The sequence below is a fragment of the Neovison vison genome, chromosome 5 (assembly GCF_020171115.1).
Source record: "Neovison vison isolate M4711 chromosome 5, ASM_NN_V1, whole genome shotgun sequence".
Classification (NCBI taxonomy): Eukaryota; Metazoa; Chordata; class Mammalia; order Carnivora; family Mustelidae; genus Neogale; species Neogale vison.
Genome location: NC_058095.1, coordinates 11,160,983 through 11,178,048, shown reverse-complemented (window position 1 = coordinate 11,178,048; position 17,066 = coordinate 11,160,983). Strand labels below are relative to the sequence as shown.

Below are 17,066 nucleotides of genomic sequence, written 5' to 3'. Positions count from 1 at the left end.
GAACAATGGAAACAAATTTAATTATAGAATGCCATTACTTTATGTCACTTCCTCCAAAACTGGTACAGTGTTTTCAAAAATTGAGAAGCATATTACTTGGTCAGTCAATCTTTGAGAAAAATTTGTTCCATATTTTACAAATACTTTAACTCCATGGTCTATCCATAGGTCTATCTTAATATCCATTGATCTATCTTAATAAAAAATGTTTCACTGTGTGTACAGGAATTAAAAAGATTCAGTAGAGTAAAAACACAAATACTGTTAAAGACAAGAGTGGTCTTACAATTAAGACTATCAGAAATGCCTCTATACTTTCTAATTCTTCTTCAGTCGAGAAATAAAATATGGCCACCTGCAAAAGGAAAAAGAATGGTGAAATTAGGAAGTTTTTTGGTTTCATGAGTTTTTTCTATATGAATGTGAACTGACCCACTGAACAGCTCTGCTAACACGTTGCCTGATTTCACCACAGGTATTGGTAGATGCCCATTCCAAAATGTGCAGTAAGTGGTGGTATTCCTTCCTCCCAAGGTCGGTGAGGCACTGTGCTTTTATTTGAAGCAACAGGATTAGCAATTATGCCTTACCTCGTAAGACAATCTTGGGCATCTCTGTTAGCCTCTTCAAATAATCAGAGAGAAACGGGGTTTCTCCTTGTCCCCCTCATGACCCTGAGATCATGACCTGAGCTGAAGACAGAAGCTCAACCCACTGAGCCACCCAGGTGCCCTTCTTGAGTGCGTCATTAAAGGCCAATGTGGTTCCAACCAATATTTTTACCAGAGCTTCATATAGCTCTGGTATGCTCCTATGCCTGTTGATCCTTTAGATGACCCCTTTCTTTTTTCCTCTCCCTTTCCCTATTGTCACTCATGTACTGTATCTTTGTTCCTCTTGTAAAAGTCTATAATTCTACTTCTCTATCTATATGTTTATAGAAGTTGATAGTTCTCTATCAATCAGTTAGAAAAAAAGGGGAGGGGGATTTTATTCCTATCAAAAGCCTCTCTAGAATCTTGAGATCCCAAAGATTAGTGATATTTCATTTGCCTCCTCCTGAAACTGAGCACCCAGGAGTGTAGAAAGGCTGCTGTATTGCCTACCACCCGTCGCCCTGTCTCCCCACACACGGACCAGGACCAGGTTTTCTAACTGGAACACACCGCCTATCTGGGAGGAATTCAACTGGCATCCATGAGGTAGACATCTTTAAAGGTCATGTATATTCAGCACGGGGAAGGGCCCCAAGGCCGAGCATAGCTTCCACAACTGGTTGAGCATTTCCACGACACTGGGGCAGACGGTGGCATTACCTACCTGATAATATAACAACATACAGCCAATTAACGTGGCGTGTGGTACCAGAAAGGTGATGCAGTACAGGCTGACATGTTCAAAGCTCTCAAACAACAATATAAACACAGAGATGCTGCAGATCTAAAGAAGATACCGACATGCATGTTAACCACTCTGCATTTCCACATATTCTCCAAATTGAGATGGTTCATCCTGAGGATATTCCTAATTTCAACTCCCACCTCAGAAACACAAGGGCAATCAGTGTATCTCCATTGACATGTTCTCTCGGTGACTTAGCTAGATTCCTTTCACCGGGAGCGTCATGAATGAGACGTGATGGGGTAAATCTAGGATCTAATAGATAGCTTACTTTCATTTCAGGAAAGGAAGAAAGTTGGCATTATATTTGTTTTGGAGGTAAAATTAGTAGATAAGCACTAATCCGAGGGAACACAAACGGACATCTCCTGGGAATGAGGTAATGGCGACAGTGAGAGGAGACTTCCATCAGGGACACCAGTGGGGAAACACATGGAACAGCCCGCAGTGGCTTCAGTAGAAGTACTCAAATTCAAAATTCAGGGATAAGAAATAGTTACAGGGATAACAGGAGCTCTCAGACTTTTTCTTCTAAAACACTGCAATGATAAAAGCTTCCTAAAAGTCTTTGTACTTCTTTGTGTAACAAATTACTATTTTTAAGGCATTCAGCATATTCTTCCTAAAAGTATAGTTCTTTCTTTTTAAGATTTATTTATTTATTTGAGAGAGAGAGAGAGAGACAGCGTGGGAGTGGGGTGTGGTGGGAGGGCATAGAGAGAGAGAAAGAGAGAGAGAGAGAGAATCTCAAACACACTCCCCACTGCATGTGGAATCTGATGCGGGGCTCGATCTCATGACCCTGAGATCATGACCCGAGCCGAAGGCAGAAGCTCAACCCACTGAGCCACCCAGGCGCCCCTCTTGAGTGCGTCATTAAAAGCCAATGTGCGACAACATGGATGGAACTAGAGTGTATCATGCTTAGCGAAATAAGTCAAGCGGAGAAAGACAACTATCATATGACCTCCCTGATATGAGGAAGTAGTGATGCAACATGGGGGCTTAAGTGGGTAGGAGAAGAATCCATGAAACAAGATGGGATAGGGAGGGAGACAAACCATAAGTGACTCTTAATCTCACGAAACAAACTGTGGGTTGCTGGGGAGAGGGGGGTTGGGAGAAGGGGGGTAGGGTTATGGACATTGGGGAGGGTATGTGCTTTTGGGTAAATTGGAAGGGGAGGTGAACCATGAGAGACTATGGACTCTGAAAAACAATCTGAGGGGTTTGAAGTGGCGGGGAGGTGGGAGGTTGGGGTACCAGGTGGTGGGTATTATAGAGGGCACGGCTTGCATGGAGCACTGGGTGTGGAGAAAAAACAATGAATACTGTTTTTCTGAAAATAAATAAATTGGGGAAAAAATAAAAAAAATTAAAAAATTGAGAAATAAACACAGACATAAGATGAGTGTAAAAAAAAAAAAATAAGCCAATGTGGTTCCAACCAATATTTTTACCATAACTAGGACCACGCCCATGCTGTACGTTTTCCTGTCCTTATCCATGCCAGATGATTACCAGTTCCCAGGACAAACCTGGACTTTCTCCCCTGAGTTTCTGTTCACACACAGAATCACCAGTTTTCTCTAGCTACTAAAATCTCACTCTTCAGGTTTCAACTCCTCAAGCAAATCTGTGCTCTCATTTTCCTAAGTTAATCTTTCCCGACTCTGGTTGTCATAGAAACAATCCCTGAAAAAGAGATAATCTTTTCCTTCCCACTTTGCTTTAGTAAGTGGCTGTTTACTTCTTTGTTTACCCTCTGAGTTCCCTCTCAGGGTTGAAACTATTTTTTCTGTGTTATTGGTCTTAGTTTGTGACACGTTGTTGGAAGCCAACTAATATTTGTTGAAATGATAATTTACTTTTTGGCCACTGGAATGACAGGAAATTAGAGTAGATACTAGGAGATGACACATATTTTTCCTTTCTAGTTTAGATAAAATAAGTGTTGCTTTTATGGAATTAATTCTAGTAGAGTATAGAGAAGTAGTTTTTAGTTTTAACTATGCTAGCAACCATATTTGTAATCCTCATGGCTTTGTGGAGGTCTTGGGGCTTATTTATTCTCAGTAGAAAGAAGATACAAGAAGATTCCAGGTTTCCTTCTAGCAAATACCTCATGGTTGTAGAAACAATTCAGTGACTTTTAAAAGAGACAATGGTAGAAATTAGGAAGAGGAAAAAGATGCAGATTTTGAAAAGGATCCCATATAAGGAAAACAAAATATTTTAGACTATAATACTAATTTTTCATTCTACTGAGGGCCCATTTTAAAGGAATGGCTCAGAATTGTTTATTTAAATACATAAAATGAATGTTCACAAGAAATACACTTACCATAAAGAAGCAAAAAGACCAAATGCCACTATTTCTTTTCCCCTTGCGAAAAATGAATGAAATCACATATGTCAAGAAGATAAGGGAGGCAGCATAGCCAAAAGAACACAGGATCTGAAATCAACAGGAATGTTTAGTTAAAGACAAATGCAATTTAAGAAAATGTTAGAGTCCAAAAGATTGTCAGAGCACCAGGTTCTACAGTGATTTGATTTGCAAGAATGTAAACATCAAGGCAAAGAGTTTGCCCCTTCAAATGCTTTCATTAAAGCATACAATGATATTTGTTCTATGAAGATGGTCACTTACTTGTATAATCTCACTTATAAGTGTGATCAGAGTGCCGTCGAAGTTTAAGCCGTAGTCTATCAAATACATAAGAAGGAAGCTCAAGGAGTACATTGGAACATCCACCAACGCCTGCCCACACCAGTACGCAGAAGGGAAGAGCCCCGAAATCCACAGCTGGGACTGAACTTTGCTCTGATTAAAACACGGCAAAGACACAAAGTGGTATTTCAACTCAAGGCTTCAGAAAATGTGGTTTATGGAAGGAAATATTCAAACAAAATTTTCATTTTTAATAATTCTGCATCATGCTATAAGCAACTGGACCAAAGGATACGGAGAGTCCCAAACATAAATGATCAGTTTGCTGCTTTGGTTAACAGCATGGATGTTCATCCCACACCCGGTAGAAATAGTGTGAAGGAAGGTCCAAGTGTAATGACAGTAAACTATAGAGAGATGAATGATGTACAGGAACGTAAATCAAATTACATCTCAGTTAGGAGCCTCATTTGGCTAATCAGAGACCATCAGCAAATTAACTATTTTTTAAAAGATTTTATTTGTTTATTTGAAAGACCAAGAGAAAGAAAGTGGTGGAGGGACAGAGGGAGAAGCAGACTCCACTGATCAGGGATCCCAGTGTGGGGCTTGATCCCAGGATCCCGTGATCATGACCTGAACCGAAGGCAAACCCTTAACTGACTGAGCCACCCAGGCTCCCTGAATTTAACTATTTTTAAAAGAAAAAGTATATTCAAAATTGTTTAATTGTTTATCATAATTGTTTAATTTGTGCCAAACCCCATATCACTTGATAAGTAATTTTAAAGTATGGGATTTGTTATGTTTATTCAGAGAATGACAAGGAATACAAAGTACGTGATATTTATTCATGTAATAATATTGATATACATATGCATAAATATTTGGATGGTTAATAAATCTTTGAATGCGTGTTATGCCATAACAACCCCAATGCATCATTTTTAATGCATCTTATATGCATCTTATAATTAAAAGAATAAAGCAATTTTATATTATATAAGAATACATACTATATTATATATTTATGTAGAATATAAAGTATAGCATTTTATACTTATAAACTATATCATCTTTGGGGAGAGACTTGTGCTCACTGTTTGTATATAATAAATATATATAAAATAGTATTACATTCATAAACATTATGTATTTTGTATTCCTTGTCTTTCTCTGAATAAACATCCTAAGTTACATTTTTTAAACTACTTATCAACTACTTAAAAATACTACTTAACTACTTATAAATAGTTAAATTCATTTGCTAGTGGTCTTTGATTAGCTAAATGAGGCTCCTGTCTTACATGTAATCGGACCTAAGGATACTTAATTCAAATTTCCCATCACAGCTCTGTTCAGTTCACACAATGTCTAACAAGGTTCTAATGCCAGACTGATCTGTGGGTGAAGCCATGAGAGGGATGAATTGTGATTTCACGTTCTGACAGAGCACCTGTGTGTCTGGGTCTGCCATCTACAGAGGCAGGAAATATGGAAGGGGGTCCACATTTAAGAATACCATAAATTCAGCTTTGGAGACATGAAGTTTGAGTGTGTGATGCTGCTCCCAGTGGGGACCCTGAGAAGGGAGTTCAGATCACCCTGGAGGGAATGTTAGAAATTAGAGATCTGGGGTGCAGTCAAATCTGTGAGTGATGGGTTAGGTAAAGGGAGTTTGAAGCCCTCAGGTTCAAAGAGCTTACTGAGGAGAAAATGACATGTAGCATGATGAGAGAGATAAGGGTTGGTGTCTGAGGAGTTCCAGAATTTAGAGACAATGGGGAAGAATGAGATGTTCACTAGAGGGAGACAGACAGTGGCAGGGTATTGGAAACATGATGGAATTGTGGCATCACATAGGCCAGAGAAAGAAAGTGTGTGTGTTTCTTATGGGAGACATTTTTTTTTCCTCTTAAAGATCTTACTTATTTATTTGCCAGAGAGAAAGTGAGGGTACTAGCAAGGGGAGTGGCAGGCAGAGAAGGAGAAGCAGGTTCCCCACCAAGCAAGTAGTCTGATGTGGGACTTGATCCCAGGACCTTGGGATCACAACCTGAGCTGAAGACAGACGCTTAACCAGCTGAGCCACCCAGGCGATCCCTGTGGGAGACATTTTAAAATTAGGACTGTGTTAACAGCAGGATGGCTGACAGTTACATCAGGCCAGCAAATAGAATTCCCCAAGATTCCTGGAGGTTCTACACTAGGAAGAGAAGAGGACATTATTCTGATAGCATTCCCTTCCTTTGGACAACAGAATTACTTTGAAGAGGGAGGAAGTTTCAAACAGATAAAGATGGTTAGACAAGGTCATTTTGTGTAGAAGTTACCAAAATGGAACCATTAAAGGATATTCTATTAAGATCTACAAATAAAGCTTATGCGAGTTGGCCTGGGTTGATTAGTCATAAGTTCACCACCCTGCCGCTCAAAATTTGTCTCCACCCAGAACTACTGAATCAAAATCTTCATCCTACAAAGTGCTCCAAATACTTGTAGATACATTGAAAATTCACTGGGATTATTGAAAGAGTACCTGTAAATGAAAATTATAAACAGATTTTCTGTTAAACATTGAAATTTATTTTTTAATCGGAGTCGTCCCATTTTCAAAATACTATTTTCTTTTATTTCAGTTATTTTTTTCATTAACTTTTTTAAAGAAGATTTTACTTTATTTATTTTTTTATTTGACAGACAGAGATCACAAGTAGGCAGAGAGGCAGAGAGGGAGGGGGAAGCAGACTCCCCCTTGAGCAGTGAGCCTGATGTGGGGCTCAATCCCAGTACCCTGGGATCATGACCTGAACTGAAGGCAGAGGCTTTAACCCACTGAGCCACCCAGGCGCCCCTCATTAACTTTTGAAATGTAATTTTGAAAAATATCCCTGTTAAGTATACAGTTGCAAGGGGTTTGACAAATGCATATATCCCTGTACCACACTCATAATCAAGTATAGAGCATTTTCATTCCCTGTCACCCCCAATTTCCCATGCTCCTTTACAGTCAATAGACTTTATCTTGGTCTGTTTTATCAGGTCTGCTTTCTGTCACTATGTATTTATTCTATCTTTCTGAGAATTCCCTATAAATGAAATCATTTAGGATTTACTCTTTTCTGTCTTAATTCCTTCAGTCTAAGTTGAGTCATACCCATGCCGACACATTTTTAGTTGTTCCTTCTTTTGTATTGTTCAGTAGTATTCCATGATGTGGAATCACACATGAAATCACATGACAATATGGCTACATTTATCAGTTCACAGCTTGATAGAAATTGGGATTGTTTCAGATTGTTGGCCATTACGAATAAAGCTACCAAGAATGGTAACGTACCAGTCTGTATGTGGAAAGATGTTTTCTTTTCTCCCAGGTAAATACTTAGGAGAGAAATTCTGGACCATATCATACATGTATTTTGAACTTTACAAGACAGAGCCAAATTGCTTAGCAAAGTGATTGTGCATTTTACATTCTTGCTGACAAAGCGTAAGCATTCGTGTCTCCAAATCCTCACAAACTTGGGATTTTTAGTCATGTTAATGTTATTCATTTTACTTAAATGAGTAGAGGACCTTCATTGGGGCTATTTTCCTGATTACTCTGATATTGGCCCTCTTTTTATGGGAGATTTTCCTTCTGTATATCTTCTTTGGTGAAGTGTTTGTTCAAATTTTTGCCCATCTTTAAAATAGGCTTTTATTACAGAGGCTATATTTTATTAAAATTAGGCTATCTTTCAATTTAGGCTGTCTTCTATTACTAAAAGTTCTTTATATTCTTGACATAATTTTTTTTTAAGATGGCACGCTTCACAGATTTTTGTTACATTGTGTAGGGTCCCTGTTACGCTTCTGCAAATCTTCCCAATCTAATCTCTGTGCTGCCAACACAAGCATGATATAAGGCTTTTGTTAAATATATGAGTGTTGTGAATATTTTTCTCCCGGCAAAGTTTTTTACTTTATTATTGGTGTTTTACAAAAAGTAAGGTTTTAACTTTGATGAGTTTCAAGCTCTCATTTTCTTTGAAGCATATGCTTATTCTGTCTTATTTAGGAAATAACTGCCCACCACAAAACCTATGATTTATTTCAAAATAATTTTGTATATGGCATAAGGTGAGTGTTGAGAGCATTTTTCTTTCCTCATATACCAGTATCAGGTTGTTCTGGTAAAATTTGCTGAATTCCCTGATTTTACTGAAAATCAACTGGTAATACCTAAGTGGTCTATTTCATTTCATATGCCCATATTACTTGCCTAAATAAATACAACACATTCTTCTTTCCTATAACTTTGTAGTAAGCCTTGAAGTCAGAAGCATAACTCACCCAACACTTTTTCTTTTTCAAAGTTATTTTGTCTGTTCTAGGCTCTGTCTATCCATGTAAATTTTAGAAACATTCTCTATCTGTAATCTATTTATTTATTCCTATATTTATAAAGACTTAAAAAATGTTGGACGCCTGGGTGGCTCAGTTGGTTAAGCGACTGCCTTGGGCTCAGGTCATGATCCTAGAGTCCCCGGGGTCGAGTCCCGCATCAGGCTTCCAGCTCCATGGGGAGTCTGCTTCTCCCTCTGACCTTCTCCCTTCTCATGCTCTCTCTCACTGTCTCTCTCTTTCAAATGGATAAATAACATCTTAAAAAAAAAAAACAACATTATATCTTAGGACTTATTGCTGAGTTGGCTGCTCTGTTAAACATGCATAAATAGCCCAAAGGAAAATCCTATAATTATATTACCTTCAGCTTCTATCTGTAAAAAATAATGAAGGTTTCATTATTACCTTATAGTCATCAATGCTGCTCATGGCAATATAAGGAGAACATGAGGATATCAAAATCAACCAGAATATGGTATATAGTTGGAATTCGTATGGAATACTACTCTCTCTGTCCTGAAAATGAAAAGAATACAATGAGCTGAATAACAGATTCAAAATTTGTTCTCTGGAATACATTTTTAAAAATATTAAACTAATGATATACACTCCTGCCTTGGGTCCCTGTGGAGGTTCCCAAACTCTTTCCTTATCCATTTTTTGTTCCAAATTTGAAGCTTAACTGTTGGCTTTCTATCCCAATTCATGGGTAAGGAAAATGACTCAAAGAAGGTGAATGAAATGATAATATGACAGAGTTGGAAGATAAAAAAGGAGTAAGATTTGTCATTTTCTTATGTTATGCATCTCTTACGGTAAACAATAAATAATGATCATTCACATTCCATTTTTAACTCCTATTTAATTATTTCAAATGTGATAGCTTGAGTCAAAAAATCCTATCAGATGTTTTATGGGCACAGTGATGATCAGTATCTGTCTAGGTATACCACGAAATCAGATAAACACTGCTCAAGGGTTCAAAAGGAGAGATAAAGTACAGTACGAGAAGGGGAAGTAAAATCTCCAAGAAAAAGCTTTGACCTTGGCTACACACATTTGTTGCTCCTGTTTGGAGAAATCTTTGAGGACTGAAGATTCACAGGCTCTCCTGAAAGCAGTTTCCATGTTACTTTCATGATCTACCTAGGTGGTGTTTGATTACACAGATTACTGAAAAAAGTTGTAAGCAGAGTCTGGTCCTCTTCAACCTGATCGTGAGAGAAACCCTTGCTAACTATGGGAAGGTGAAATCTGGGCTTATTGACAGGACCTTTTCAGAACACCTTACAGGCTGTGTGGGTTCAGCACTCAGTGGTAAGCCCGTGACTTTGAGCAGGACAGACACAAGGTCTAAAGCTACAGAAGACTATTACTTGAGCAGTGAATAGGTAAATTCAAATAGAACAGGAAATGAGTTGCTGGAGATATCAAAGTTCTGATGTCGGGCTCCTAAATACAAGGTTAATTAAAATGGCTGGTGTCAAACTTCTTATGGCTAAACAGAATGTTTTCCTAGATGGAAGCTCAAGGCACATTGCTCAGTTTGTATCCTCACTCAGAAACCAGAAAACTGATAGGAAGTTAATGAAATGAACTATAGCATAGGTTCTAAAATCAACTAATACTTGATGGAGAATTAGAATTTTTGCTTTAATGATTTTGCTTCTTACACCTTCTTAATGAAAGGGATTTTTATTTTCTGAACACACCATGACTTGACGTATGTTGTAAGAAACTAACTCAAGATTTTGCAGGAGTGTATAAAAATAATGGTGGGTTCATTTTATATACACATGGGTAGCTGGTCCTTAGCCATATATAAAACCCATATATAAAACCCTATAGTGGTATGGAATATAGATAATTTGCTGACCTCTGACATTCATTTATGCATTTAGCAAATAAATTACTTAGTGCTTATCATGTTCCAGACCTTATCTCAGGTACAAAATACTTTGTATGGTCTCTGTGTTCGAAGAACTCTCTAAGAGGAAGAAATATATTTAGGAAATAATAAAAAAGGAATAGTTACAAACTCTAATAGGTATTCTGGTTTCCAAACGTACAAGACTGTATATAATCTAATCACCTGAGCTTCACCCCCCCTGCCCCGCCCCTGCCTCCCCCAGGTATGAAAAAACTGGTTTGGTAGGTCTAGAGTTGGCTCAGATAATGAGTATTTATTACAAGAAATTGGAGTAATTCTAATGTAACCAGTCTGCAGTTATGGCCTGAACTTTGTCCTAAATTTTTTCCTTTTGTAGCATTTCTAAAAGTACTAATAAGACTTCAATTTCTTTTCCTCTCTCTCCCCCCCTCCCCTCTTCCCTCCTTCCTTCCATCTTTTGCTATTTTTGTGCTAGTTTCAGTGCTCCATAAGTTCATTTTTGTCACATTCTCTGAAAAATATTTTGTTAGTTCTGTTTTGCATTTAAAAATTTGAAGCTCTAGGGGAACTTGGCCAGGTTAGTTAGTAGGGCATGTGACTCTTGATCTTGTGGTTGAGAGTTCAAGCCCCACGTTGGGTGTAGAGATTATTTAAAAAATTGAAGCTCTAAAAGTGTATTGATTTTTCAAAACCAGGAGCTAGCATGAATCCAAGTGGTAATTTATTATGCAGTAATAATAGATCACAGCACTTAGAAGAGTGATCTTTACCAGATCCTGATGGAGGAGAGTCAATATACTTACCATTATAAAGGTACTTCTGTCAGTTTGGATATGTGCTGATGGTATAATCATTCCAAGTAGTGCATTACTAATGATATCCATAAGAACTGGGAAGCAATTTAGTCTTTTGGTATTACATGCTAATGAAAAACTGTAATTCTAAAATATAAAAAGAAAGGTTATAAATTATCAAAGATTTTTTTTTTTCTGAAGAGGTCAAAATTCAATTTATTTTCTTTAAGATTTTATTTATTTATTTGACAGACCGTGAGAGAGGGAACACAAGCAGGGGGAGTGGGAGAGGGAGAAACAGACTCCTGCCGAGCAGGGAGCCTGATGCGGGACTTGATCCCAGGACCCTGGAATACCGGCCTGAGCTGAAGGAAGATGCTTAAAAACTGAATCATCCAGGTGCCCCAAAATTCAATATTTTAACAAGAAGATCATGTTTTTAAAATGATGTCAAATAATCAAAGCAAAAAACACACACTGTGTAAGGAAAAAAAATATACATAGGCTGTATCTTATTTTCAAGACACCAGATGTCTGGCTTAAGGCTAGAATCAATTATTACTGTTAAAGAATAAAACAGGGGCACCTGGGTGGCTCAGTGGGTTAAAGCCTCTGCCTTCGGCTCAGGTCATGATCCCAGTGTCCTGGGATCGAGCCCCGCATCGGCCACTCTGCTTAGCAGGGAGACTGTTCTACCTGCACCCCTCCCCCACCGCCTGCCTCTCTGCCTACTTGTGATCTCTGTCTGTCAAATAAATAAATAAATAAATAACATCTTTTAAAAAAAGAATAAAACAGAGGTTTCACAATATATGTATAGTAAAATCGCTGAGAGGAAATCTGAGTTCTTTGGACTCAAATACGCACTTGACAGTGGGTATTATATAGTATTTATTTTGCTAATACAGGTCATTTTTATTGGTAGACAATGACTGAGGTATGAATTATTCATCATATTAATGACTGCCACTCATTAAGTAATAAAAGCTGTATTTGTTTTTCATTTTATTTCCTAAAGGGGAGAACTGAGTACACTGGTATTATATTAGCTTTTATACACCTTTGGGAAACATTATGGAACAGAAACCAGCATACCTCTGTATTACCAGATACAATGATGGCTCCATTATAAGACGGGTCATCCATGCCAGTTTTGGTTCCAGATACATCCACTTCCAAAGCTATGTTCTGATGCTCCACAGAATGTATAAAGTCATCAATGCTTGCCCCTGAGTTGTAGATAGGTATATCACAAAACTTAGAAAATCAATATCAGGTTGTATAGTAAAATTATAATTAATGTCATTATGTGATCCTTACTGTAATATGGTCAGGATATTTTTCCACATCAGAACATACTTGCTACTTTGAATTAAGTCTATTCACTTGTCATGCAATTTACTTTATATTTATTTGCTTCTGATTACTGCTAATGTGAAAGGTGAAAGTCTTTTTTACCACCATATGGCATTTGGAATAGATATTTTCCCCTAGAATATTGCATCAAGTGGCCATAACAATTAAGGTTTTAGTGATACAGATAATCTCCAGTAATTAACCACCAAAATTGCTAAATCTCACTTTACTACTGCTACCTTATTAACTGACTTTCAAAATGTGTCGTGAATTGGGAAGTCAACTTGTTGGACGAAGGCATGGAGAGGTTTGTGGACCTTCCCCTAAAAAGACAACCATAACTTGTGAAAATCACTAAAAATCCAATAAGTTAAAATCTCCTGACTGTCTTAAGGGCATATAGAAAATGAAAAAAGAAAAAAAAACTCCACATTTATTTAAGAAAATCTAATAAATCTAGGTAAGAGCACTAAGAAACTGGCATTTGAGTAAAAAATCTATCCCTTCATTCCCTGTCATTGATTAGTATGACAGGAAGATCCACTCTGATTGGATCTAGTCAAGAACTTGTGCCTAGGATAGAGCTTCCATCTTATGAGTAGGGGATGGATGGAAGAAGAGAAATCCAGACCTCTCACTGCCTGGGATGGAGTTTCTGCAACATGGGACTGGAAGGAATGAGAAAGGTTGGTGGCCAGACCCTCTCAGGAAGATAACTGGATAGCTATTGAAGTTGCATCCCTTCCTCACACCATACAAAAAAATTAACTCAAAATGGATCAGAGACCTACATATAAGAACTAAGAGTATAAAAACCTTAGAAGGAAATAGAGAAGTAAATCTTTGTGATCTTGGGTTAGGTAAAGCTTACTTAGATATGACACCAAAAGCACAATCAAGGGAAAAAAACAAGTTAGATCTCATAAAAATTAAAACATTATGTTTCAATGGACACCAATGAGAAAATGCAAAGGCAATCTACAGGGTGAGGTGAAATATTTGCAAAATTTTTGCCATTGATTCTTATTATTCATGGTACATATATGCTCTAACATCACCACAAACATGGAATTAGTGAATTCTCAATTATTGCTCTGAAGAGAAACACAAGGTTCGGTTCCTGTGAGCTTCTGGTCACAACAGTTTCTTTGATCAATCAATATATCACCATATTTTTATATGTTTTGGTGTATATATTGTTGATTCATTAATGTTGATCTCACAGCCAAGGGCACTATAACTCATGCCTGAACAAAGTTTATTTGACACACATATTTTCTCTGTAAGTTACCTCACAGCCTTCCCTACTTAGGGACACTGGAAAGCACCTCGACCCTATTCTTGGGGGTCATTTTCAACTGCAAAATCATCCAAAAAAGCAAGAAAATGTGAAAAGCATGGCCCTAAATGGACTACAGAAAGGATATTTATGTATAGTGTGAGACCTAAAACAAGGCAGACCATCATCTTGTTTACCTCAGCTAGAAATTGTGCATCAGGCGACTCCAATTTTTCATTTCTGTGGACATATCTGTGACTTACTATGAAAGAGCCATGAGTATTGGTTTTGGTGTCACAAATAAATTTTCCTGACTAGATAAGTTTGCAAATACAGAATCTGTGAATAGTGAGGATCTATTGCATCTAAGAAGAGACATGTATCTAGAATATATAAAGAACACTTAGGATTCAATAAAAAGGACATACAACCCATATTTTAAAAGACATTTCTCCAAAGATAGATATACAATGGTCAATAATGAAAAGATATACATGAAAAGATGCCTAAGGTCACTAGTTACTAGCAAAATGCAAATCTAACCACAAGATACTACTTGATTCACACTAAAAGGGGTATGACCAAAAAAGGAAATAACAAATTTGGATGAAAATGTGTAGAAACTGGAATCTTCACAAACTGCTAGCATAATAATAAATTGGGGTAGTCACTTTAAAAGAGTTTAGCTGTTCCTCAAAAGTTTAAATACTGTCACCATATGACCTCTGGGTTTTATACCCCAAAGAGATGAAAAAAAAAAAAGTATGTTTGTACAAAAACTTGGACTTTTATAGCAGCAATATTCATAATAGCCAGTTATTGGAGGCATATACCCATCAACTGATGAATAATAAATAAAATGTAGCACAGTCCCAGGAAGGAATATTATTCCACAATTAAAAAATTATTTAATTTTTTAAATATTGAAACATGTTTAATATTGAGTAATTCAATATTAAACAAAATGAAACATTTTGTTTAATGTTGAAACATGATACAACATAGATGAACCTTGAAAACATTATGCTACGTGAAAGAGGTCAGTCATAAAAGAACCTACATTGCATAATTCTACTTATATTAAATGTCCAGAGTAGTGGATCCATGGAAACAGAAAGAAAACTTGTGCTTTCTCTGAGCAGGGGACAGAGTGAATAGGAGTGAGCACTCAGTGAGTATGGGAATTCTTTTTTGAGATGAAAATGTCCTAAAATAAGTTGTAACGATGGTCACACAATTCTGTGAAATACATTGAAACCCACTGAATTGTAAGCATTTCATTTTGCGCACAGCCACCAAAAAATTTATTTCTCCTCAGCAAATCCTTTCCTAGTTCCTTTTCCACTGTGGGCTTGTACTCATCACCCTCAAGACTCATGAGTGGTTTTATGCTGAAGAAGCCCAAAGTTCATTTTTCTCTCACACATTTTATGTTTTCTAAGTAATGCTCGTAACAGGGAATGCATTCAGGAATGGAGTACACACCCCATCATTACCTGTTTTATTGATGATCAGTAATTGAGTGAGAGGATCGCGTGGTGGTTGTCCAGGAGCAAGAAAGTATAAATGAGGAGAAAGTTCCCAAGTGTAGCTCATTTCATATATTCTGTTGCGGATAGTCCTCAAAAGAAGAGGGCAAATTCCAACTCCTAGAATCAAGAGCCTACCCAGAAGAAAAGGGCCAGCGTGAATGCACAGTCATTTCTGAACCTTTCAGAACTATCTGAGTGGATGATGATGTGATGAGATCAAGAGATTATGAAAATTAAACATCGAGCTCTCGGATTCATTTCTTGAGTTTCTGCCCCTTTCCCACCTCTGGATTAAAGATGACAAAATGGACACTTATCCTTGGTTCCCTTCTCTTCTTACTCTTAGGTTATGGCTTATCCCACACAGTTTCAAGGGTCAGGTGTCCTTGAACTGTGCCTACAGATTCGTCTTCTCTCCTGAGACTCCAGTTCTTTGCTCTCCCTTCCTGCTAGTTAATCCATCAATGCTCTGGACTCCGTTTTCTTCACAGCTACTCCTCTTCAGATAGTCCCTATTGCTGTTAGTGACAGCAGGATTTCTTTAGTCACTGAGCTCAAATTTTCAGTTATTCTTTATTCTCTTGTAGTCACCATTTCAAGGAAGTTGAAAAAATTTTTTTTTAATTTGAGAGAGAGAGACAGAGAGAGGGCATGAGTCAGGTGGGGAGGAGTACAGGGAGAGAGAGAGAGAATCCCCAAGAAGACTCCCTGCTGAACACAGAGCCCAACACAGGATTTGATCTCTCGACCCTGAGAGCATGACCTGAGCCAAAACCAAGAGTCAGATGTTTTACCAAGTGAGCCACCCAGTTACCCCTCGGTTGAAAGTTTTTATCGTTCCATCCTTATACCTTGCTTCAAAACTTTTCTCTGTCCCTAATTTCTTGTTTTACAATGTTATAGCTTGTTTGAATTCTTGCTAAATGCCCAGCATCTCTCCAGACGTTGTTATACAAGGTTGCCAGATAAATAATAAAGGTTTTTCTTAAATCATGCTATCTCCTTGTCATAGACTCTCAATGAATTCCCATTACTTACTTATTTATGAGTAATTATGGAGACTCTATTATGTGCTAACAAGCCTCCTACCTTTTTGATACTTCATCAAAGTATTCATAGACGAGGTACTGATTGGTAGCCAAAGTGCCACAGACACAAGTGAGCCACTGAGAGGGGATGTGATTCGGAGGAGAGGGGATAGTGGCCAGTGTGCGCACAGGAAGTACGGGGGAATGAGGGACCGCCTGGATGGCTCAGTTAGTTAGGCATCTGTCTTCAGCTCAGGTCATGATCCCAGTGTCCTAGAATTGAGTCCCACATTGGGCTCCTTGCTCAGTGGGGAGCTTGCTTCTCCCTCTGGCTGACACTCCTCCTGCTCATGCTCTGTCACTCAGATATATAAATATCTAAATATTTATCTAAATAAATATCTAAATTTATTTATATATAAATAAATAAATAAATAAATAGAAATTTTTTTAAAAAAAGGAAGTATGGGGGGTGCTAGGGTGTGGCTCAGTGGGTTAAAGCCTCTGCCTTCAGCTCAGGCCATTAACCTAGAGTCCTGGGATCGAGCCCCACATCAGGCTCTCTGCTCAGCAGAAGCCTGCTTCCCCATCTCTCTCTGCCTGCCTCTCTGCCCACTTGTTATCTCTGTCTGTCAAATAAATAAATAAAATCTTTAAAAAAAAGAAAGGATGTATGGAGAGTGAACTAGCAACACGTAGGAGAGCTGGTGGGAAGTCAT

The 17,066-nt window shown here is 37.8% G+C and overlaps 1 protein-coding gene across 5 annotated transcripts in view; it reads right to left on the bottom strand.

Annotated features, from left to right (window-relative positions):
* LOC122906046 (ABC-type organic anion transporter ABCA8-like) overlaps positions 1 to 17,066 on the bottom strand; it is a 68,012-nt gene that overhangs the window by 12,946 nt on the left and 38,000 nt on the right. For all 5 annotated transcript variants that reach the window (XM_044247558.1, XM_044247559.1, XM_044247556.1 and 2 more), the window contains 8 exons: positions 15,284 to 15,450; positions 12,248 to 12,381; positions 11,162 to 11,299; positions 8,873 to 8,983; positions 4,055 to 4,228; positions 3,746 to 3,859; positions 1,321 to 1,440; positions 287 to 355 (listed from right to left, as the gene is read on the bottom strand). In XM_044247558.1, the coding sequence (XP_044103493.1) occupies positions 287 to 355; positions 1,321 to 1,440; positions 3,746 to 3,859; positions 4,055 to 4,228; positions 8,873 to 8,983; positions 11,162 to 11,299; positions 12,248 to 12,381; positions 15,284 to 15,450 (1,027 nt within the window). The remainder of the gene's footprint in view (positions 1 to 286; positions 356 to 1,320; positions 1,441 to 3,745; positions 3,860 to 4,054; positions 4,229 to 8,872; positions 8,984 to 11,161; positions 11,300 to 12,247; positions 12,382 to 15,283; positions 15,451 to 17,066) is intronic.